At 39.9% G+C, this 24,707-nt stretch overlaps 1 protein-coding gene across 1 annotated transcript; it reads left to right on the top strand.

Moving 5' to 3' along the window:
- The first annotated feature begins 2,141 nt into the window (after positions 1-2,141).
- Positions 2,142-4,293, top strand: LOC147829762 (uncharacterized). Its single transcript, XM_087204205.1, has one exon. The coding sequence runs from the start codon at positions 2,970-2,972 to the stop codon at positions 4,203-4,205; it is 1,236 nt and encodes a 411-aa protein (XP_087060331.1). The 5' UTR covers positions 2,142-2,969; the 3' UTR covers positions 4,206-4,293.
- Positions 4,294-24,707: the final 20,414 nt, after the last annotated feature.

Below are 24,707 nucleotides of genomic sequence, written 5' to 3'. Positions count from 1 at the left end.
GACAAAAACCATATGATTATCTCCATAGATGCAGAAAAAGCATTTGACAAAATCCAACACACATTTATGATAAAAACTCTACAAAAAATTGGAACAGATGCTCTCTACCTCAATCTGATAAAAGCCATCCATGAAAAACCAACAGCCAATATCATACTAAATGGTCAAAAACTAAAATCCTTCACACTAAAATCAGGAACAAGACAAGGATGTCCACTATCATCACTCCTGTTCAATATGGTTTTGGAAACATTAGCCACAGCAATTAGGCAAGAGAAAGAAATGAAAGGAATAAAGATAGGAAATGAAGAAGTCAAATTGTCATTATGTGCAGTTGAAATGATACTCTATATAGAAGACCCCAAGAGCTCCACCAAAAGTCTTCTAGACTTAACCTAATTCAGTAAAGTAGCTGGATACCAGGTCAACACACAAAAATCAATAGCTTTCCTCTACACGAATGACAGACTCACTGAGAGAGAAATAGAGCAAATAATTCCTTTCAGAATAGCATCCAAAAAACTGAAATACCTAGGAAACAACCTAACAAAAGAAATCAAAGACCCCTTCTCTGAAAACTATAGCACTCTGAAAAGAGAGACTGAAGATGATATCAGAAAATGGAAAGTCATCCCTTGCTTCTGGGTAAAAAGAATCAAGATAGTGAAAATGGCCATACTTCCAAAGCTGCTATATAGATTCAATGCAATCCCAATTGAAATTCCAGCAGCATACTTCATAGACCTTGAGAAAACAATCCAAAATTCATTTGGAACAAGAAGAGACCCAGAATAGCAAAAGCAATTCTAGGCAACAGAGACATGGCAGGGGGTATCACAACCCCCAACTTGAAAATATAGTATAAAGCTACTGTGATAAAAAACAGCATGGTACTGGCAAAGGAACAGACTGGAGGACCTGTGGAACAGATTAGAAGATAATGAAACAGCTCCAGACATACTCAGCCACCTCATCTTCGACAAAGGAGCCAAACACCCTCACTGCAGGAGAGATAGGCTCTTTAATAAATGGTGCTGGAAAAATTGGGTTTCAACTTGCCAAAGACTAAAACTAGACCTATATCTCTCACCATACACTAAACTAAAATTGAAATGAATGAAAGATCTAAATATTAAAACACAAATGCTGAACCAGCTGGAACAGAGGATAGGTAGAACTCTTGAAGACATTGGTGTAGGAGAAGATTTTATGAACAAAAGAGTTGTCCTTGAACTAGCACAAACAATCAACAAGTGGGATCTCTTCTTATTAATGCTTCTGCACAGCAAGAGAAACCACCAACAGTGTGAAGAGACAACCCACAATATGGGAAAAAATTTTTACTTGCTGTTCCTCAGACAAAGGTCCACTATCTAGAATCTATAAAGAATTTTAAAAAATCAGACCTCCCAAATGTAAAGATCCAATCGAAAAATGGGCATCTGGAATGAACAGACATTTCTCAGACATAGAAGTAGAGATAGCAAATAAACATATGAAAAAAGATTCAACATCACTGGTCACTTGGGAGATGTAAATGAAAACAACCCTGAAATTTCATCTCACTCCAAAAAGAATGGCTGCTATCAAGAAATCAACCAATAACAAATGCTGTCAGGGCTGTGGGGAAAAAGGAACCCTTCTCCACTGTTGGTGCGAGTATGGACTGGTGCAACCACTGTGGAAATCAGCATGGAGATCCTCAAAAAACTAGGATCAGAGGTCCCATTTGACCCAGCTATTCCCCTGCTGGGTATCTTCCCAAAATAATTAAAAGAATCATGCTACAGAGATATATGTGGACCCATGTTCATAGCAGCAATTTGTAATAGCTAAATCTTGGAAACAGCCCAATTTCCCATCAGCTGGAAACTGGATGAAGAAATTGCGGTGCTTTAAAAAAATATATATATATAAAATGGGCCGGGGCGCCCCGCCGTCGCCACCACCCCTCCAGAGCAGGGCGTCCCGCGGCTCCTCCCCCAGCCTTCAGTTGTCGCCGGGCGGTGCGGCCTTCCTGCTCTGCACCACCCTGGGCGTTGCAGTCCCCACCACCACGCTTGCTCAGCGAGGCCGAGGACTCCGCCATGGCCCCTGCATCAAATTTGCGCTTTCGGGACAGTGCCGGCAGCGAAGCCCCGACAGAGGGGTCCAGAGCAACGGCGCCTCTGGGAAGCTGTGGAATGGGAGCCGTTTCCAAGGTGTTCACAAGAGATAGCAGGGGCACAACAGGACACTGGCACGAACCCCCTAGAAGGCACAGATACACAGAACAGCTGCTGCTGAGGTGGACGGGCACAAAACCCCACCTGTTTCCTGGACCACTCTGCCACAAGCAAAAGCCTTAAGTCATTGATGGGGGGTTAGCAAATATTCCCCAGAAAGCAGATACTCCTTTTGTGGGAAAAGCAGAAGCCAAACCCTTCAACCTCTGAGAGAAGGATAGTACACCCACTCAATCCCATGACAAAGCCAAAGACCCTTTATTTCTTGACGGTTGGAGGTAGCAAAATACCTTCATTTGGAGGACAGTAGAAATTATTTTTTGGTACTGGGGATAGAACTTGGGACCTTGTGCTTGCAATGCAGGTGGTGGAACCACTGAGCTAAATCCCTGAGTCTCAGCAGAAATAATTTGATACTACTATTACTTACTACCACTACTGGGGAAGGAGCAGAAAATCCTGCCGAAGACTAACCACTAATACATGAGGAAGAGAGCTGGGAATACTAAGAAAGACTCACTTCTAAAGGAAACTCAGGCACACAGGTGCACTGCCTAATACTGAGGCTAGGATAGGACAACAAAGATTGTGGGACAGTGGCAAGCAAAATTGCTGTTCTAAAATTTCCAGGAGACTACTTTGCTGAGAGCCCCCCACTCCCACCCCACTAGGCCAACGTCTGTGACTTGTACTGACTACATACTGCATGAGTGGAGGGACCCTGGGAAAACCTGAAGCCACACAATGGAGGCAGTGACCTTTGAGGATGTGGCAGTGAACTTCACCATAGAGGAGTGGGTTTTGCTGAATCCATCCCAAAAGAAGCTCTACAGAGATATGATGAGGGAAACTTTTGGGAACATAGCTGCTGTAGAAGGAGACTGGGATATCCAGGAAGGTGAAGAAGAGTACAAAAATTACTGGAGAAATCTAAGAAATGAAGAGGTAGAGAAATGCTATCAAAATAGAGGTTGGAATCAATATGAAGAAATATTCCTTTGGACTCCAGATGCTAACGTGGACATGAAACAAGCTGGTTTAAAACCGGCTGAAAGCTTTGCTTGCAGAAAGCCCCTGACTGGGCATTTGTCACTAAATGTGCCCATTGTAGTTCATGCTGGACTGAAGACATATGAGTACTTGGGATCAGAAGAGAATCTGTGTAAAAGTAATGAACATGGAAGAATCTGTGGTGATTTCCAGTCCTTTCAGAAGCATGCAAGGACAAAGACTGGAGAGAAACCCTATGAATATCCTCAATGTGGGAAATCCTACTCTGATCTTAGTGAAAGAACTCACCTTATATATAAGAAAAATTTGAAAGCCTCCAACACACCAAATGATATTCAGATCCATGAAAGAAATCACAATGGGGAGAAACCCTATGTATGTAAGCAATGTGGGAAAGCTTTCAGTACACAACGTCATTGTAAAATACATGAAAGAATTCACACAGGGGAGAAGCCCTATGTATGTAAGCAATGTGGGAAAGCTTGTACTACACAAGATTATTGCAAAATACATGAAAGAAATCACACTGAGGAGAAACCCTATGTATGTAAACAATGTGGGAAAGCTTTTAGTACAGAAGATTATTGCAAAATACATGAAAGAAATCACACAGGAGAGAAACCCTATGTATGTAAACAATGTGGGAAAGCTTTTAGTACACAAGGTTGTTGTAAAATACATGAAAGAACTCACACAGGGGAGAAACCCTATGTGTGTAAGCAATGTGGGAAAGCTTTTAGTACAGAACGTTATTGTAAAATACATGAAAATATTCACACAGGGGAGAAACCTTATGTATGTAAACAATGTGGAAAAGCCTTTAGTACACAAGATTACTGTAAAATACATGAAAGAATTCATACTGGGGAGAAACCCTATGTATGTAAGCAATGTGGGAAAGCTTTTAGTACACAACGTTATTGTAAAATACATGAAAAAATTCACACGGGAAAAATCCTATGTATGTAAGCACTGTGGAAAAGCTTTTAGTACACAAAGTTATTGTAAAATACATGAAAGAACTCACACAGCATTAATTCTATGCATGTAAAAGTGATGTGGGAAAGCTTTCAGCATTTGTGGTGTTTGCCAAAGACACTCATGATAGGGAGAAACCATATATATGTAAGCAGCGTGGGAATGCTTTCAGTACACACATGTATTGTCAAATACATGAAAGAAATCTCACTGGAGAGAAACTATATATGCAAGCCTATTTTGAAAATCCTGTGAAAATTTCTTTTAAGACCTGTAGGAGTAATACAGAAAGCTTGAGGTCAATATTTCTCTGTAAAATTTCCAAAAATAAAATCCCAGATAGAGATACCCTAAAGTACATAATTTGTTTTTCAGTAAATCACTTAAATATATGAATTGTGTATCTGCAGTGTGTAATATAAAAATATTGACATTTTTGTGTATCTTTGAGCTTAATACTAAGCATGGTGAATTAAAATGTATTTTTTACTTTCAAAACAATATATATATAAAATGGAGTATTACTCAGCCATAAAGAATGAGAGACTAGACACATTTATAGCTAAATGAATACATGTTGAGGCCATACTCTTAGGTGAAATAAATAGGACACACATGTATAAATACCAAATAGTTTCTCTAGTGTGAGAAACTGAAAGTGTAAATAAGGACTAAAAGGTTTAATAGATAATGTGAAATAGGAAGAAAAGGGGCAAAGGGGAAGGGGGAGTGGGTGGAGTAGGGGAAAGGAAAGAAGGGAATGGAATTAATATGAGAAAAGGAAAAAAATTGAGACAAAGTCTTTGTAAATAGGTAGGGATTTAGGTAGGGGTTGAAGGGAGGGCAGGGAAATGGGGAAAAATAAGAACCAAGAGAGATTATGTAAAGGTGCAAATTTCCAATGATGAGTGTCATCATATTGTATACCTAAAATGTACCAATAAAATTCATTTAAAAAAAACCTGACTATCTCTTGTTGGAGACTCATGAACAGGTGGCTCTGGGCTGCCAGGAAGGAGCTCTGAAGAGCTGGATAGGGTCAGGGAGACATCTACAGGGAGGAGAGGAAAGACAGAGGTCAGGTTGCCTTCCACACGGATGTGATCAGACCACTCTAACTACTGAGATTTGGCTACATCCCTCTCCTGATTCCTCTGAAGGTCAGATCTTACAGGGGGACAGCACAAATTCTGAGTTGGTGACATGGACTCTAGCACTTGGACTCTGCTCTTCTTCCCTCCTTTGCAGATGTGGCTATCACCATTTATTCATACTTAAGTCAATGAAGCCACTCATGTTCTGAATATTTAACATTCCATATTGTCCCCTGAGGTAGGAAATGCTCCTGAGTCTGAGAGGCCAAGCTGTGCCCAGAGGGGGAGCTGGCATGGGGCTCCCAGAGCTGGATCTGAGTTAATAGGCAGATGCTTGGCCCAGGAGTGTTCAGAAGAGGGCACAGCACAGACCTGATGGAAACAAAGCCCTGGTGATACAGCTTTGTGAGTAGTCTGGAAGTTAGTGCCTTAGCCTATTCCTGTCAAACTTTAACCACATAAATGAAGTAGAGACAAAGCTACAGAGTCATCTTTCCACAAAGGGGGTTAAGGCAGCTAAGGACCAGGAGAATTTCTGTCCCCTAGTGTTCCCAATGGGAGCCTCTGTGTCATTAGTGAGAACTCCCCTCTTTCTGGCCCATCCCTGTGCTTTTAAGGGGTACAAATCTTCTTGCTTCTATTCTTCTACAAGCATGGGCTGTGTAAGGAATCCTTTTCCATCCTTCTTGTGAGGACGCTCTGTGTGGTCACACTCTGAACAGCAAGATTTTACCAGATCCAAAAGAGTCTTGTAGAGAAAAATTTCTTAATGAAGCAAGAGCTATACAGAAATAGCCTTTAATACCTGGAGGCATGGAGCCAGGAAGAAATGGTGAGATGTATTTTCATGGCTGGTTGGTTTCTTTCCTTCTTTCTTTCTTTCTTTCTTTCTTTCTTTCTTTCTTTCTTTCTTTCTTTCTTTCTTTCTTTCTTTCTTTCTCTTTCTTTCTTTCTCAGATGTGCCAATGGGAAATTTAGAGTGTTCCCATTGATGTAAAATCCTGGAGCATAAGAAGCTATTCTTACCGTTTATGCAAGCCATTTCTTTTTCTGAGAAGTCCATAAAGTCAGGCTAATTCACTGAATACTCTATTTAAGTGGAAATCTCTGTGCCTTAAAGTACATAGTGGGCTGAGGCCTAGTCTTTCTTTCTCTAAATTAAATGACAACCCCTTTTATCTCTGGGTTTTAAAAACAACTCTAAAGTTGGAGTGAAAAATATCCAACCAGATGTCTGTGATTTTGCCTCTTCCCTTCCAGAGGTGAGAAATGTTCATTGATTCAGAAAGAAGGTGAGAAAATAGCAGATAAGAGAGAAGATGTAACTGGGTGCACCGGGGAAGCTGAGGGGGAGGGAGGAGGCTGAAACAGGAGAGGAAGGGGGACCCACAGGTCCATCTCCATGGCAAAGGTCCTAGAAAGCAGTCTTTGCTTTCCCTTTCAGCAAAGCACTGTAAGATATTTTTTCATTTCTGTGTCATCAAAAGCATCAAGATGTGGTTTTTAAAGGAAAGATAAATGAAATATTCAAGCATGGCTCAGCTTGTTCTATTTCAACAATGATCTGTTCTATGCCAACCAGTTTTGGAAAAATGAAGAAAGAATACCTTCACTTGTGAGTCACCTGTTTAAAGTGTGAACTCATTGTAGTGTTTTGTGATGGTTAAAGGTTGGAGCATAAATGTTCCCTAAGGCTCTGCATTAGGAGATTGGTTCTAATCTTGGCACTACTGGGAGGAGGTGGGTTCTCTAGGATGTGTGGGCTGTGAGCAGTGCTCTGGTCTTTAAGAGCATGTGCTTAGAAGGGTCAGGGACTGTGGCTACTTCCTCTCTAGCACTTTTGCTTCCAGAATGCTGTGAATTGAGCAGCTTTTTTACCCCATAGGCTCCCTGCCATGATGTGCTGCTCCCTATAGCCCAGAAGCAATGAATGGGCCAACCACACACAGACTGAACCCTCCAAAGCTGTGAGCCAGAATAACTTTTCCTCTCCATAAGGTGATTGTCTCAAGTGTTTGTTACAGTGACAGAAAACTGCAAAGCACAGGTATATGCCACCATTTCCTGGAAAATGACAGATCACATCACCATGCAGACATTCTCCAGTACAGTAATATGCATTAAATATGGATGGATAAGATTCCTGAAACCAAAGTGACAGCAAATTAGGATATGGCTCTTTTTAGTGCCACATTGGCACTGAACACTTTCAAATAATGTTAATATTGCCCTCACATTTGGTGTCAGTCTTAGTTTACCACACCGAGTCTCATTTGCTGCTTTTGTTTTGCATCTGAGTACATAGAGGTCCTTGACTTTGTGTTTTCAACTCTGGTTTGATGAAAAGCAAAGCCTTTCACTGGTCTGATTTGATCTCCTCTGCTAGTGACATGGCTTAGATACACCTGTGCTTCTGTTTCTTTCCTGGATTCACCTGCTGTTAAAAGAAGCGTATTTTTCTTTATCATAGGTGACTGAACTGAGCTGGTTGTCTACATTAGAGAATGGAAGGAGACCATGCCTACCATGGGAGCACCTTGTTTTGTTCAGCAAGGAGCCTCAGCTAGGAGCCTGGCTGTGCCTGTTGGGCTGTGAGCTGGCTCTGCTGGGAGCTGCCTCTGTGCAGCTCCTCCCAGCTTTGTGTTCCCTGCCTTGGGTGAGGCACCTGGGATTGGTAGCAGTAGGAGTATTTATACCAGAGACATGGGCTGGTGCTTCCAACCAGATATCCCCTTCCTGTAGCAGTGTCCCAGCCACACTGGCTGCACCAGCTCTCTGCACTAACTCAGTGTCTAGCTACTTTTCTCATTGCTGAGACAAAATACCCAACAACCAAAGTTAAGAGAGGAAAGGTTTATTGTAGTTCACAATTCATAGAGATTTCAGTTCATAGTTGGCTGGCCCCAAGGCAGGGTGGCATGGTAGAGGGATATCATAGAGGACAAATAGTTCATGGCAGGCAGAGGGCATCAAAGCAGCAAAGTAGTAAAGCAGTGAACAAGCCAGCAGTAGCCTTCTTTCTGTCCCTTAGATTTTATTCAGGCTACATGTCCTTAGGGCAGGTAGCATTCACACTCAGGGAGGGCCTTCCCATTATCCATACTATCCAGAACTATGCCAAAGAAATCAATGGACTAATTTAGTAATCACACACCCTTGATCCCAGCATCACATACTTAATCCCAACATCACACACTCTAGATCCAGGCATGTCTGAAAAGCCCCACTTATGATCTCATGAGGCTTTTGGGGACATCTAGGTGTAAATCATAACACTCAGGAATTATCTTCAGTGTGCAAAGTCTTCTACACACTCTAATTTCTGCACACTTCAATAATCCCTTTGTAAGTGTCTCACTCCTTCTACCCAAGCACTGCTTTGTGATTTCTGTTTTGCATTTCTCCCTCTCAGCCAGTTGCCTTATTTCTCATTTGATTCCTTTACTTTCCAATAATTTTGGGTATTAGAATTTAGCCATTCATTTCATTTCTATTTAATAGGAACTAAAACACATTTTTACACAGTTGAGAAAACAAAAAACCACTCTCCAAAGCTGGGATAGAAGTCCTCTTTACAGATTTGAGATAATCCTTCATTTTCAGTGGCTGCTACTCCAGAGTGAGGAGTGTGGCTGAATTTGTCAGCTATTGTTCAGGGCTGGCATGTGCCCCAGAACCTCATGAGATGATGGCTTGATTCTCAGCTTGGTGTATAAACTTTGAGGGGTGGGGCCTAATGAGAGGCCCAGATCATTGAGAAGGTGTCCTTGAAGGGCATCATGGGACCCTGTTTTCTTCTTTTTCTTTCTTTTGTACCCAGACATGAGGTGATCAGCCCTCCTCCACCATGCACTCCAGCCATGATGTATTGTGCTGCCACCATCCCCAAAGCACAGGGCTCCTCAGTCATGGCCCCAAACCTCCAATATACCTTTCCTGTTTATAAGCTGATTATCTTGGATTTTACTTTAGAGATGGAAAGCTAAAGACCATACAGGGCTAACCAGAGAAACAGCCAACAGTGTGCATGTGTCACTCTCTCTCTCTCTCTCTGTGTGTGCGTGTGTGTGTGTGCGTGTGTGTGTGTGTGTAGAGACAGAGAGAAATCAATTTTAAGCAATTTTCTCAGGCTGGTAAATGACAAAGGTAACACAGCCAAGTTGATAGACATCACTAACAATGACAGGGGCTTCTAGGATACAAGTAATATGCTTTGTCTTTTAAAATGAATTAATTCCTTGGTTAAAGATTTGCAAAACAGTCTTTTTTTTTTTTTTTTTTTTTTGAGACTGAGAAGAAGCTGAGCTTTGGGTCTGATCAGTGCTGCTCTGGGTGGCAAAGACAAGAACCCCTAGCTCGCAGCACCTTTTATTTAGTACATCAGGAGAAACAAATGTAACAAATGAATATGTAGATTTCAGTATCACATTGGGATGAACAAGGTGTAATAAAAGACTGGGTAGGGGCAGCTGGAAATCTAAGAACAATGAGGAACTATGCAGATGAAGATTTAGTTCCAGGAACTACACAGATGAAGATTTGGTTCCTCCCAGGGTGTCTCTTGCAGGTGTGGTCTTGTCCTGGAGCATTACAGCATCGTGGGATCATTGAGATCTCCCTTGTGACCTGAGGCCAAAATGGAATTATGTCTTGGAATGTTATAGCTGGCCTGTAGGCAGGAGAACTAGGCCTACTCAAATCATTTTTCCCTAGAATTATGCAGCATTGCTCCTAACATATCTCCCTTTCTTTTTGTTTTATGTGAAGGTGTTTTTAGGAAAAGTGAGCACACCCAACAATAGCTTGACCCTATATATTGTGAGGATCTATAGTGTGTTTGACTGGCTTAGCTGTCTATAAGCATAATTTCTATTAATTGAGGCTGTAAAAGGATGAAAAATCAAATAATAAATTTATTTTTTTAAACAATGTTGGCTAAAAAACTTAAAACTTTTGCTGAACTCAAATAGCTATTGTCTTATATAGTTATACTTTTCTACTGGATGTTCAAGACCAAGTTACAGTGAGACCTATATTAAATAAAGTCAATCTCTTGCTATCTAACAAGGTCAATTAAGTCTCCCCAGGCACTGTCTTGGAACCATACATAGAGCCTCTTAGCTCCTCTGTCAGTGTCAGCCATCAGGATATATCACGGCCTTGCTTGACCATGTTGCTTCCTGCGAAAGCATGGGAGATTTTTTCCTCCAGGTGACATTCCTTTGGCACACTTTTTGTTGGATCTTTACTGTTTTGGTGTTCAGCAACCTCCCTGCTCAAGAGGTTGGGTGACTCACCAAAAATGCAGGATCTTGGAGATGGTTCCCTCATGTCCTGGATCTTTTTGCTATTGTTGTTGACCTTGGAGGACCAGGGCCAAAATATTGGCTGCCTTCTTAGCCCAGATACCTCTTCAGTTTTGGTCTCTAAACTTTGGTTGTTGAATACCCAGAAGAGAAGTTCAATAACATTAGCATTGTAAGAGGAGTAGTGAACTCAACTATTATAATTTTACCTGGATATAAGCATTTTGGAATAAAAATATAGTTAAACTGTTATTATTGCCAATGATGTTTGTTCTTGTGGTCGAATCCCTGAGTAGCTATCTTTTTATAGGATGTCCTCTAAGGAAAATATATCAGCCTGCAAGTGTGCTTATTACCATAGGTGGCTGGAGCATAAGAGAAGGGCAAATATCTGAATCAAAACGTTATTACTATAAACAATGTTAGAAGACCCATACAATTAGAGGGCATGAATATATTTTGTACACCAGAAAAGGAGCAGTAATAAATATTACAGTTATATAAAACATTATGTTCTTCAATGTAGTTTGGTACCAAAAGCATCTATCCAATAACACTCTTTTGTTTATACCACAGAAATTAATCTTTTGAAGATAATCAATGTAGACATATCATGATAACATATTGAGTGCTTAAACATCAATGATAACCAATGTAATCAATTTATAACATATTTAGAATTTAAACTTCAATGATAACCAATGTAATCAATTTATAATAACATTTAGAATTTAAACTTCAATGATAACCATGTAATCAATTTATAGCATATTTAGAATTTAAACTTCAATGATAACCAATGTAATCAATTTATAACATATTTAGAATTTAAACTTCAATGATAATGTAATCAATTTATAATAACATATTGAGACAATATCTGTTGCGGTGTGTCTCCCATAAGATTATGAAAATTACTAGGGGGTCCCTTTAGTGAATTAAGACCAGAATGATTATTGTCTGGGTGGCCACTTCTTTATTCACCAAAGGGAGTACCCACAGTCTCTATTTACTTTGACAAACAAATAATATGAATATATATATCTTCTTATTTTACAACTGATTATTGCAATTTGATTATTGCATGTCGATGACAATACACATTACTTTTATAAAATAAATCTTGGTGGCACTTTGATCAATTAGCAACCTGGGAAGGAAGGCATTCCTTTAATTTAATAACATTTATCTGTAAGCCAATTTAATAATAGGTGAATATCTTTTAAGAAAAAAAAATTTTTTTTCAAAAGGTGAAAAGAAAAAAATTGAGCTCAACTCTACAAACAGACAGACAACAGACAAATATATAAGACAGTTTATAAAATTAGAGTGCACTCAAATATATTTGGCCAAATTAATTATAATATCCTTTTTATGATTATTAGATTTATAATTGTATTTGACTGGTCAAAAACTTTAGTAGTCAATTAACAGAGATTTCTTGAAATTAGAATCAGAAGGAATGAAAGTGCATTTTCAAGTTGTCCCCCACCTTTATAAATTTTTTTTACCATAAATCTATAGTTATTATTCCTCTAGGGGCATCATCTCAGTCCTGGACCCTGCCATGGATTTGTTGTTTGTCGCTGGTGAGGTGGGTCCCTGAGGTGTAGCTGGCTCATCGCTCTCAGCCAGGGTGCTATCACTCATTCTGTGAGATGTTGGCGGTTCCACCAGCATGACCCACGGTCTCACGTTCCGGGAGGGCAGCCACAAGGTTTTCTCATTATCTATTAGGACACAGGCAAAACCTCTCCCCCAAGTTATTAAGGCAGTGGGGCCATTCCACTTACCTGTTTGAACATCTTTCCAAAGGACTAAAACAGTCTTATTTTAATTTCTGTTGGAAAGGAACATGTCTGTGGTTTAGGTGTGTGTGTTGGACTCAGGCGTCACAGTTCCACGTCTTCCAGTCCGGGTCCTTCTTTTGACACAGACCATGGAGCTGGCCAGCCACAGGCGAGGCCATGCAAAACAAGGTCTCTGTGAAACTTGCTGCACAGGTTTAGTGGAGCTCTTGTGCATCTCTTCACCCTCTGAAGAAATAGGTCATGAGAATATAAAAGTGATTGTTACCAGATACTTACAGTTCCATTAAGACAGAAACAGATATTTCTGTATTTCTTCTTTGGGCACTCAAATTAAAAGCATTTCTGAGCTATTTGAAGTGCTATATTGGGAATAATTGCTGAAGTTGTTCTTCAGCCAGTCATTCACATACTTTTGTAATTACTGTCATTTTTTTCTGGCAAATGTTCCTGTCAGATACTGGAAAACAATATAAAACAAGATTTTTGACTAAGAAGTAGTAAACTGGACAAATATTGTAACCAAATATCTTTTTGTTTCTGATCTGAGACAATAAAAATAAAACATCATCTTGTTTTCAGACTTGGCAGAATCATTAAGGGAAAAAATGTAGCACATTGAAAGTTTCAGTTTTTGTGTCTTTGATTGTAAAAAATGTAGTATTTCAGGCTTATTGTGGTGCATTATTTGTCTAGCAACATTATGCATTCTGTAAAGTACAAAACTATATATATTTCTGTGTAGGAAAGAAGTGAAAAGAATTTTCTGAATTATTATATTAAAAGAGATATCTTTTTAATTTTTGTTTCCAAATTTTTCCCAGTACCTTGGAAAGTGGAGGAGGGTGAGTGTAAGACCCATATTTTCTATGTGATAATTTAAATTTTTTGTGTGGGTACAATCCAGTTCCATTTCATGGCTAATAAATAGAGATACTGACTTTTATTTCCCTGTGATGAGAACTTTTAAAGACCATTCTTAATCAAGCTCTTCTTAGAAGCTTATTTGAATGTCACTACTACCTGGTTCTATGGAGAAGATGGTAGAAAAGTAATTACTGTCATATGTACCAACATTCATTTGGCCTTAATTGCACTAAATTGTGTATGGACCATCAGAGATTCGATTATCAATTTACAAAATGATTCTTATATTCAGAATGCCCATGAGATTTGGAAAAATATTCTTCCATTCTTAGAAGCATGAGGAAATGTGTAAAATCTCTATGCTGATGAAATGCCAAGTACCTTGATGGCTTTATTCCAGGCTTACATAACTCATGACATGGTGATTATTTTCAGTGCTGGCAAACTAATTTTTAATACCAGCTATGAAATATATTCTGAACTCTAAGACCAGCCCATCTTGCTTTGTGGACTTCCTCATAACTTACCCGCTCTCACAATTCATTATTTTCTGACTTTTCAGGATAACATTCTATATTATCTCACTCTATCAATTCTTGCAAAGGCCTCTCTAGAGCCCTGCAATATTTCTTTCATGATTCAGAAATGATTTTTATTAGAAATGGAAATCACAGCTAAAATTGTTCAGAATACATCAATTAAAACTATAGAATAAATGCAATCAATTTTAACTCTATTTTATTTATTTATTTATTTATTTATTTATTTATTTATTTATTTATTTATTTTGGTACCAGGGATTGAACTCAGGACCTTGCACTTTCGAGGCAGGTGGCAGAACCACTGAACTAAATCCCTAGCTCTATTATTCTAAAGAAATGGACCCAAGAATATGTGTGGTGCTTTTCCCCAGGGACACACATTTAATGTCCCAATTCTTTGGATCTATGCTGTAGTGTTTTTGTGCTTCCACTTGGAATTATGCAGATGGTTATCTATCAATTACCAATCAATAATAGCTTATTGCATTGCAATCTATTTACTTGGTGGGAACCTCTGCTTTTAGACAAGATTGGGAAGGCAGTGTTGGCAGGAAACTTGGTTCATTGGGTCCTGTAAGTGGGCAAGAGTCAGCACACTGAGAGCTGCTCTACTCAGCCACTCTGAAGGGAAATTGGAGGAGATCATTTTTTAAAAGCCAACAGTAACCACTTAATGCCTCTGGAAAAGGTTTCAAGGACAAACAGAAAATGAAGAATCTGTTTTTAGAGAATTCTGTGAAAATTCAGTAAGAAGGGAAGAATTTCTTTATTTGAAGCAAGACTGATTGTCTGCCCTCCCCCTCCCCACTCAGCCACATTGAATCCACTCCAGACTCTGCACCCCAGAGCACAGTTTCCCTGTACCAGAAGCACATCTTCTCCTCACCCTGTCCCAGCCATCTGGGGCTAAGACTAAAAACAGACAGGGTGGCCAGGACTGGGATTCCCTCCCACTGCTCAGCCCCATCCATGGACTGAGGCTGTGGTCTGAGCCTGGTGCTGAGAAGGTGGCTCTGTCCAGCTGAGTCTGCCTGCTCAAAGGGTGGAAGTGCTAGGCTGCAGAAGAAAAGGAGGACCCCAAGCTCTTTCCCCTGCCTACCACTGACCACACAGCTCTGAGAAGAGTAATGTACCCTAAAAGCAGTTTGTCCTTGTCTTCACCTCACTCCAAAGTCCTGGCTCACAGTGTCTGCCTGCAGTGAGGCAGAGGGTGATATGGGTTATAAAACTGATAACCTCCTGATCTTTTCCCAAAAGGAACTGATTCTACTTGCAATCAAGCACAGAGAAGTTCAATCATCAGGGTTCTCTCAAGAGTGGTGGAGTCTCCACTTCATGGACCTTGAGAAAACAATTCAAAATTCATTTGGAATAAGAAGAGGCCCAAAATAGCAAAAGCAATTCTAGGTAACAGAGACATGGCAGGGGGTATCACAGCCCCAAACTTGAAACTATACTACAAAGCCACTGTGATAAAAACAGCATGACACTGGCAAAGAAATAGACCTGAGGACCAGTGGAACAGATTAAAAGATACAGAAATAATTCCAGACACACTCAACCAACTCATCTTCAACAAAGGAGCCAAATACCCTCACTGGAGGAAACATAGCCTCTTTAATAAATAGTGCTGGAAAAATTGGGTTTCAACTTGCCAAAGACTAAAACTAGACCTACATCTCTCACCATGTACTAAACTAAAATCGAAATGTATGAAAGATCTAAATATTTTTTTTCTTAAATTCTTTTATTGGTACATTGTAGGTATACAACACAATTACATTTCTCATTGGGAACTTGTACCTTTACATGATGCATCTTGGTTCTTATTTTTTCCCCATTCCTAGCCCTCCCTTCACCCCCTCCACCCTTCCCTATTTACAAAGACTTTATTTCCATTTTTTCCATTTCTCAATATTTTTCCTTTTCCTTGAAAGATCTAAATATTAAAACAGAAATGCTTAACCAGCTGGAACAGAGGTTAGATAGAACTCTTGAAGACATTGGTGTAGGAAAAGATTTTATGAACAAAACCTCAGTTGCCCATGAACTAGCACAAACAATCAACAAGTGGGATCTCTTCTTATTAAAAAGCTTCTGCACAGCAAGAGTAACCATCAACAGAGTGAAGAGACAACCTACAATGTGGGAAAAATCTTCACTTGCTGTTTCTTAGACAAAGGTCTACTCTCTAGACTCTATAAAGAACTTACAAAATCAGACCTCCCAAATGTAAAGACCCAACCCAAAAATGGGCATCTGAAATGAACAGACATTTCTCAGACACAGAAATAGAACTAGCAAATAAACACATGAAAAAACGTTCAACAGCACTGGTCATTTGAGAGATGTAAATGAAAACAGCCCTAAGATTCCACCTCACCCCAGAAAGAATGGCTGGTATCATGAAATCAACCAGTAACAAAAGCTGGCAGGGCTGTGGGAAAAAGGAACACTTTGCCACTGCTGGTAGGAGTGTAGACTGGTGCAACCACTGTGGAAATCAGTATATAAATGCCTCAAAGAACTAGGACTGGAAGTCCCATTTGACCCCACTATTCCCCTGCTGGGTATCTTCCTCCAAAGAATCAAAAGAATCATACCACAGTGATATATGTGCACCCATGTTCATAGCAGCACAATTTGTAATAGCTAAAACTTGGAAGCAGCCCAATTGCCCATCAACTGGAGACTGGACAAAGAAAATGTGGTGTTTTTAATAAAATGGAGTACTACTCAGTCATAAAAAATGAAAAATTAGAGACATTTATAGCTAAATGGATGCACATTGACATGATACTCTTAAGTAAAATAAATAGGACACACGTGTAAATACTGAATGATTTCTCTAGTGTGAGAAACTGAAAGTGTAAAGAAGGACTAAAAGGTTTAATAGATAATGTGAAATAGGAAGAAAAGGGGCAAAGGAGAAGGGGAAATGGGAGGGGTAGGGGAAAGGAAAGAAGGAAATGGAATTAATATGAGCAAATGAAAAAATGGAAACAAAATCTTTGTAAATAGGGAGGGATGGAGGGGTTGAAGGGAGGGTGGGGAAATGGGGAAAAAATAAGAACCAAGAGAGATTATGTAAAGGTACAAATTTCTATTGATGAATGTCATTATATTGTATACCTAAAATGTACCAATAAAATTAATTTTTAAAAAGTGTGTGGAGTCTGGATGAAGCTGAGGGGAACATTTGTTGAGATGATGAAGATGCAGCCCAGACTGCTAACTGGGTTTTTTGGTGTAGGTGAGCAAGGATACAACACTGGGAATAAATCTCCTGCAGTAGCAACAAAATAAGACAATCTTTTCAAAAAGCCACCATTGATTGATTAATTTATAGAACAATTTAAGCTGCAAGGCATTTGTGAAAACAAGAGGGCAACCAGTCACCAATTAAGGGAGTTTAACAGCTGCGAGTGGCCAGGAAAAAAGAGAAAGTCAGACCCAGCAATGTCACTGGTATCTCAGGGCTACTCTGGGTGTAGGGGAAGATGCATCTCCCTGAGAAGCCATGTCAGAGGTTAAGGCTGGGAAGGTGAGAAATAGACATTATGAAAATGACTTAGCCAGTCGCTAAACAAAAAATGAGCAAAAAATAGCAAGTCATAAATAGTGGGTATGGTACCCAGAGTTGCCACAATATGTAGCCTGAAATGTCCTATTTATAAGAACAACAACAACAACAACAACAACAACAACAAAATTGAAAGGGATGCAGAAAAACCAGAAAGTAGGTAGCATATAATAGGAAGAAAAACACCTGTGAGCTTAAATTAAGCAGATTATCATTTAAGCAGATGTCAGATTTGTAGAATAATTCTTAAAATAAGTAAATGCATTCACAGAGCAAAAGAAAAACATATTTATAGAAGCAAATGGTGGTGTGTTGACAATGTTTTATCAAATAGAAAGTATTAATAAAGAGAGAAATTACAAAAAGAACCCAATGAAAATTCTTGAATTAAAAAGTACGATAGCAACAACAACAGCAAAATCAGTCCAGGGACTTGAAAGTAGATTTAAAGGGACAGATGAAAGAATTAGCTAACTAGAATATGAATTGGTAAGAATTATACAATTTGAAATACACAGAGAAAAAAGAATTTAAAAACAATGAAACAAGATACAGAGAAATGTAAGACACCACTGAGATATACAGAATAGGAGCAGTGAGAAGAGAAAGAAAAAGCATAAAGAACACTTGAATATGTAATGGCAGAAAACTTTCCAAATTTATTGAAAAATAATACCTTACATGTCCAGGAAGACTAATGAGCTTTTATGTAGGACAAATATAAGGACTCATAAATTGACAAATTGTGATAAAAATGTGGAAAGTCACAAAGGACAGAGAGCCAAGAGCCCTCTATCCAGTAGAGCTGTCTTTTAAAAATGAAGGTGAAACACTGACTTACCACAATAAACACTGATTTTTTTGCTAGTCAATGTGCCTTATGAGAAATACTAAAATACTTTCTGCAAGCTGAAAATAAGTGAGCACAGATAGAAATGCAGAGAACATAACAAAGAGTGCCAGAAAGATATATATATATATATATATATATATATATATATATAGTGTGATAGGTAAGCTTAATTGTATCAACTGGATTGGCTTTGGAGCCATCAAGGGGATTAGTAAAACACTCTTCTCTTCTCAGTGTGTCTGGGTGGGTCATGGAGACATTACCTTGGGTACCATGTCTGGTTCCTGGTCTCTTCCTCTCAGGTACTGTTCCCCTGTTCTGCTTCCTGTTTGCCGTGAAATAAGTATCTTTTCTCTGCCATACTCTCCTGCCATGATGTTCCTTCCTGCTAGGAGCCAGCCAACAATGGATTGAATCCCCTGAAATCACTAGTCAAACTGAAACTTCCTTTAAATTGTGGGCATTGGGTATTTTGTTTCAGTGACAAAAAACTAATACAAAAGTTGGTACTGAGAGTAGTCAATTCTGTGACTGTACCATGTGGTTTTAATGCCTTTAAAACTGGCCCATGGGAGGTATTTTTTAAGCCTTAAAGCTGAAGGCTAGGGATGCCCTACAATATTGTGTTCAGTGTTTGACATGCAATAGTGGTCAGAGCTCAGAAGACTAGAATTTTGAAAAACAAGCAAAGAGTAAAGACCAGGCTCAGGAAGTTTTAGATAGGCACATGACTTCATTGGCAGTTGGACAAGAGGCCATGTGTATCCTTTTGTTTTTTTGCCAACATTCTGGTAATGAGCTTGTCTGCATTTTGTCCATGTCTTGAAGAAGATTGTGTAGGGAGGCAGACTAATTAGTCTGGCAGAGAAATATATCAGGGCAGCCCAATGGTTAGCCTGTGATGTAGGTACTACTAGGTGCTTTTAGAAAGATTTATATTAAAATCATTTTTAAAAACAACAAAACATTTACAAAACTTAAACTTCAGCCCAAAAGAAATGATGTGTAAAGTTGAGGCCAAAGGAAGTATAGTTCTTAAAGAGATTAGTGACATTTTTAAAAAAGAAGTATTTTCCTCAGGGACAAAAAAAGATGCCTTAAAGTCATCTCAAAAATCAGCAAGATCTCACCCATCCCAGGCTAAAGAGGACATTACTGTGCTCAGCTATCCAGGCACTCAGAGGCCACCATAGCCATGGTCCAAGGGGCTTAGCTACTGCTTGTGCTGGTGGCAGACCTTGGCATCATCCATATGTCACTGATTTTACTGGCATGCAGAAAGCAAGTGTTCGGAGTTCAATGAAGCTTTCACTCATCTTTGAAAAAAAGGCTTGGAATGCCAAGCAAAGTGACCCTGAGAGGGCAGTTAAATATATAAAAATAAAACTGAAGGTACAGTAGAGATCTCAGGAAGTTGAAGATGCTCCAAACATAAAGCATCTGCCAAGGAAATGTGCAGGCAGTGGATGAAGTCGGCCCAAGAAGAGGCCATGTGGGCTATAACAAACAAAGCCAAAGGGGTGGGGCTGACCAAGAACTCAAACTTACATCTTACCACCTTGTGCCTCAGATGCTGGCCATGGAGGTGCAGAACATAATGTTTGCCTTGTTGGGTTTGAGCCTTGCTTTGGTCTCATTCTTTTCTCTCCTCATACTCCTTTCTTTTAAAATAAAAATGTTACCCTGTGCCATCATACCTTGGAATTAAGTAATTTGTTTTTGATTTTTTACAAAGGTTCACAACTATGAGTTGGCTTCAGTTTCAAAAAGACTTGAACTTTTAAAAATGTTAAAACTGTTGAGACTTTGGAGAAAGGATTGTTGCACTTCTGGTTGAACCCAAGATCATTATATCCTGTTGGGAAAAATTATTAACTTAGTTTGTTTAATTGGAGAATAAGTATGGTTTAAAGAGATGTCTTTGAGAGTCAAGTTGACAAGGGGTAGAATGTGATGTTTAAGTTTAATTATGTCAACTAGATTAAGATGAGAGATACCAAGGTGATTAGTTAAGCATTCTTCTGGTGTGTCTGGGTGGCTCATGGAGACATTAGCTTGTGTAGTATATCTGGTCCCTGGCTCCTTCCTCTCAGGTTCTGTTCCACTGCTCTGCTTCCTAGTCAAGAACTAAGGAGCTTTCCTCCATCTTGCCCTTCTGCCAAGACATTTCTTAGAGCCTGCTGACCATGGATGGGCTAAATCCCCTAAAATCATGAGCCAATTTAAACCTTTAAGGTATGGATGTCTGGTTTGTGTCTTAGTGACAAAAATATATATTATCTTTTCTTCTCATAAGTGACTAAAATAATTATAGAAAATAATATTTATATACTATAATGTTTAGTCTATAACATAGAAATGAACATGTATATTTGCCAAAAATATCACTAGGGAGGTGTGTAGTAGAAGTCCGGTATTGAGCTAAGAAAATGACTATCAGTAATGATAAAGTGATTATTATAACAATGTATTTTTGAGTTTGGAACATTAAGAGATATAATATATATGTATAAGAATCACACCAAAAGAAGAGGGAAAATGAAATAGAACTATATAGATTTGAAATTTCTCTATCAGCAGACTTGAAATAATATAAATCTGAAGTTGATTCTGATATAGCATGATATATATGATAAGCCTTAAAACACACATTAAAGATAATGTTAAACATATAGTAAAAAGTTGCTAATGAAATCAAAATGTACATTGAAAATATTCACTGAATGCAAAATAAAACAAAAGAGGAAAAATGAAAGGAAAAAAAGCCATGAGACATACAACAAAAACTAAGATGGCAGATGTAAAAACAACCTGAAGGAAAATAATATACATGGGCTAGAGATGCAATCAAAAGAGAGTGATTGTTAGATTTGCTTTAACAATATGATCCAACTGTATGTGGTCTACAAGACACATACTTTAAATTCAAAATTGCAAAGAGACTGAAAGGAAAGTAGGTTATCCTACTGTTGTGTCAGTCCTTGAGGCTACTGCTGGGAACATAGCTAATTCATTTTCAGCCCCATATATGCAGGTGTGTGCACAATGTTGCAGAAAATATAGTGACAAGTGGTCATCAGTTCTGTCCTCCAGAAACTTAGAGCTTATAGAGAACTGAAAAATGACCCAGTAAGTCCACTGGAAAGACCAAATTTCCAAGAGAGGGATGTAGAAGGGGAGAACAGGAAAGGTCAGGAAAGGGCTGTAGAGGAGATGGCTCTGGAGAGACAGGTAGGGTGATAGCCCATGCAGGGAGGATGATTAGGGTGCAACCCTGGGGAACTCCTGTTTCTCACCCAGCCCAGGACAGGCACAAGGACCTTTTGGCAGAGAAGTAACCTGCTGGTGCCTGTCCTGCAGTAACACCACTGTCTGTGAAAATATAGTAAGAACAAACCTGTCTTCTGCTTCATTTTATGCATGTAGTTAGGAGAAGACAAAGGCATCCTACAGCTGGCCTGAGCACTATTGTTCATGGGTGTGCTTCCTGCTGCCCTTGGAGCACACGCTGAGAACTCTCTGTCTGTGGAGATGTGGGTGACATCCAGGTGGGCAGGCTCCTGCAGACACAGGAATGAAAGACTTCCATCTTTAAAAAAGATAGCATGGCTTGAAAAGAAGAAAGGAAATACAGGAGCAAAGTGATTTAGGTTTATAATAATTCTGTGTCTTTTACTCTAAAGATATCATCCATTAAAAATAACCTAGTTCTGTAAGAAAGCAAACTTAACAACTTTAACCCAGTGAGAAAGTAATCTGTGTCACATTGTTTTAAAAATGTTTCATTGAACATATGGTTCTGTACCATCAAACCTTGATTTTTGCAAAGTTTTCAGGACTGTATCTGTGACATCCAAATTCAGCTACATTTTTCTTCTTAGAAATATCTTTTAAAATTAAAAGTAAGTAACAATCCTCTTCACAGATACTGAAAACCAGTCAACATTAAACAAGCTAGGCAACAATTAGCTTCTTAAAAAGCAAGTGTGTGCTTTAGGTCTAAAATACCCATCTGTCCCCTGGGTGGTAGGAATGAAACCCTGTCCCTGAGAAGCATGTCCAACAGCCTGGAACATGCTAAGGTGCATTCATTCCCACCCATGCCAAGTGGACAGCTCCTCCTCCTCACAGGCTCCTCCCCTCTCTGTAGCAGTTGTTTTTTATGACTTTCAGTAACAACTCTTACAAAGTAGCTAATGGGAATAATGCCACCAAATGACTTCCTTAATGATGAAATGGCAGTATTTTGAAGACTTAGGAAGAAACAGATGGCTCCACAGATGAATTTTATGTTCCCAATTTCAAAATCAGGATTATCACTCTTGTCAGTAGCGGGCAAATGGATATTTGTCATTAGACATGCTCTGCTAATTGATCTACTCACACATGTTCCAAATATTTTCTTCATAATCTGCCTTAAAGGAATACGTGCTGACTTCATATTGCTCCAAATATTAAGCATCTTATAAGCGTTCAGTGAGTAAACTGAAGGACTAATGATTGTTTTGAGAACTAATAAAAAAGTCCTTTAAAACTGCAGACAAAAGCCACCCAAATATCCATTCCTCCGAAGTCCAAGGCTGCTGGGCCAAGAGAATTGTGAAAAAGACTCCACACTATGGTCAGCACTGATCCCTCCTGTGGCTGCCCTCCTTGTGCCCTCCTTGTGCCCACCCAGTTTCTGCTGGACAAAGGGTTCTCCATGAGTTTTCTTTCCTTATACTGTAAATAACCTGCTCCAGCAACCCCAGCTGGTGAAGACACTGCCACAGAGTCTAGAGGAGCCAGACAGGACCATGGGGTGCACGGATGAGCACAGACCAGGGCCCTCCCAGTGTCTAGAGGAGCTGGACAGGACCGTGGAGTGAATAGATGAACACAGGCTGGACTGGCATTCCACACACTCACCCCCGAGAGGTTCCCTCTTGAACAGCCCATGACTCTCCTCTGTGAAGCCAGGTTTGGGTCTCCTACTCTCTTACAGACACTCATATCCTGCTACAGCCCAGGGCTCTGACAGATGTCCCTTCCTGTCACCCCTACACCTCCCAGAGGCAGGCATGGGGCAAATGCCTTTGGGAAGTTGTTGGTGCTTGATTTTGGTCTTTTAGCCTAGGAGTTTGTACAGGAAATTTTAAATTTCCATGAGCAGTGCCAGAAAGCTTTTCCTGTGACTGAATGATCCAGCAGAGAAGCACGGTTCACAGCAATGGTATTTGGCTCTTCACATGGAATGGGCCACCAGTTCATGATGGAGGATGCACACAGGACTCCAGGGACCTAGGGGTGGCCGTGGGTCCTTTGTCACAGGGTGGGGTGTGAGACACAAGAGTTCAGGAGTTTCCTTCACATCACTCTCTGTGGATAACTCTATGGAGACATAGTGAACCTCTGTGCTAAGCACCTTCTCATAATCCATTTTGAGATAAAAATAATAGTTCACTAATATTTTAAGAAAGACCAAAAATGTATTTTCAAGTGCCAGTTATCTTCTCCCTTACACACAAGGCCTTTACATTTTTTTTCTTTTAAGAAAATTTCAATTTTACCCGAGAGCAATGAGGTGCCTGCAGGAGGGCCTATGCTGCCACCTCTTGCTGTGTGCATTATCCAGGGAAAGAAGCAGAGAACAGAGCTCTCAGGAAGTGGGGAGGTGAGTGACAGCACCAAGCGTTTCTGTACACTGCAGGTGAATTTTTGCTGCTGATTTAAGAACAGTGTTTTCCTCCAGGTAAGAGGAAGGGCAAGCTCCAAAGGCACTATAAACACTGTGGAGAAAAGAAGGAGGAAAGAAAGGAAGAGGTCTGCTTCCACTCTGTGGCCTGAGAGGAAGTGTCACTGCATGTCACTTGCATCAGGGGTGTTGGCACACAGCAGCACATTTCCCGCTTGGTGAAGGAAGAGCTTGGAGTGTTCAGGACCCACTAGGGTCCAGGAGAGTTCTTGATGCCTCATACACAGGGTGCCAAGGGTGGAGGAAGCAAAGGGTGCCCAGGGAGGTTGCCTGACCTTGTCACGTGCTAGTGCTAGGAAGCGCTGTTGTGTAATTCATTAACTTTCATCTCAATGAACACACTTTAGTGACTTCTTTTTGTTTTGTAGCTGAGGAGTCAGCATGAGGGACTCAAGTGGCATCTGGTTGGTAACTTTTCAGGCAAGCCATGCTCTTCTTGTTTCTCATGGCAGCAGTGCAGTTTGCCTGTCCCTTGTCCCACCTGCTGACTCTGGACTAGCACCTCTTCTCCTCCCCCAGGGACCCCTGCAGTCTCCTAGCAGTTCTTCCACACTGGCTCACCTCATGCAGGACTGGTTTGTTTTTAGGTCCTTGATGCCCCAGCGTTTCTGCTGGGATCACACAGCCCTGTGCACCCCAATCCCTGGGTGGTCACAGAGTCACCATGCCTTGCCTTTGTGGGTCAAGGTGCAGGCCCCCAGCCTTG

This window comes from Heterocephalus glaber, unplaced genomic scaffold (genome assembly GCF_053883595.1).
Source record: "Heterocephalus glaber isolate CG9 unplaced genomic scaffold, H.glaber_assembly_v1.0 deba00000470, whole genome shotgun sequence".
NCBI classification, from domain to species: domain Eukaryota; kingdom Metazoa; phylum Chordata; class Mammalia; order Rodentia; family Bathyergidae; genus Heterocephalus; species Heterocephalus glaber.
Note: the sequence above shows the minus strand (reverse complement) of the source record. Positions and strands in the feature narration are given on the sequence as shown.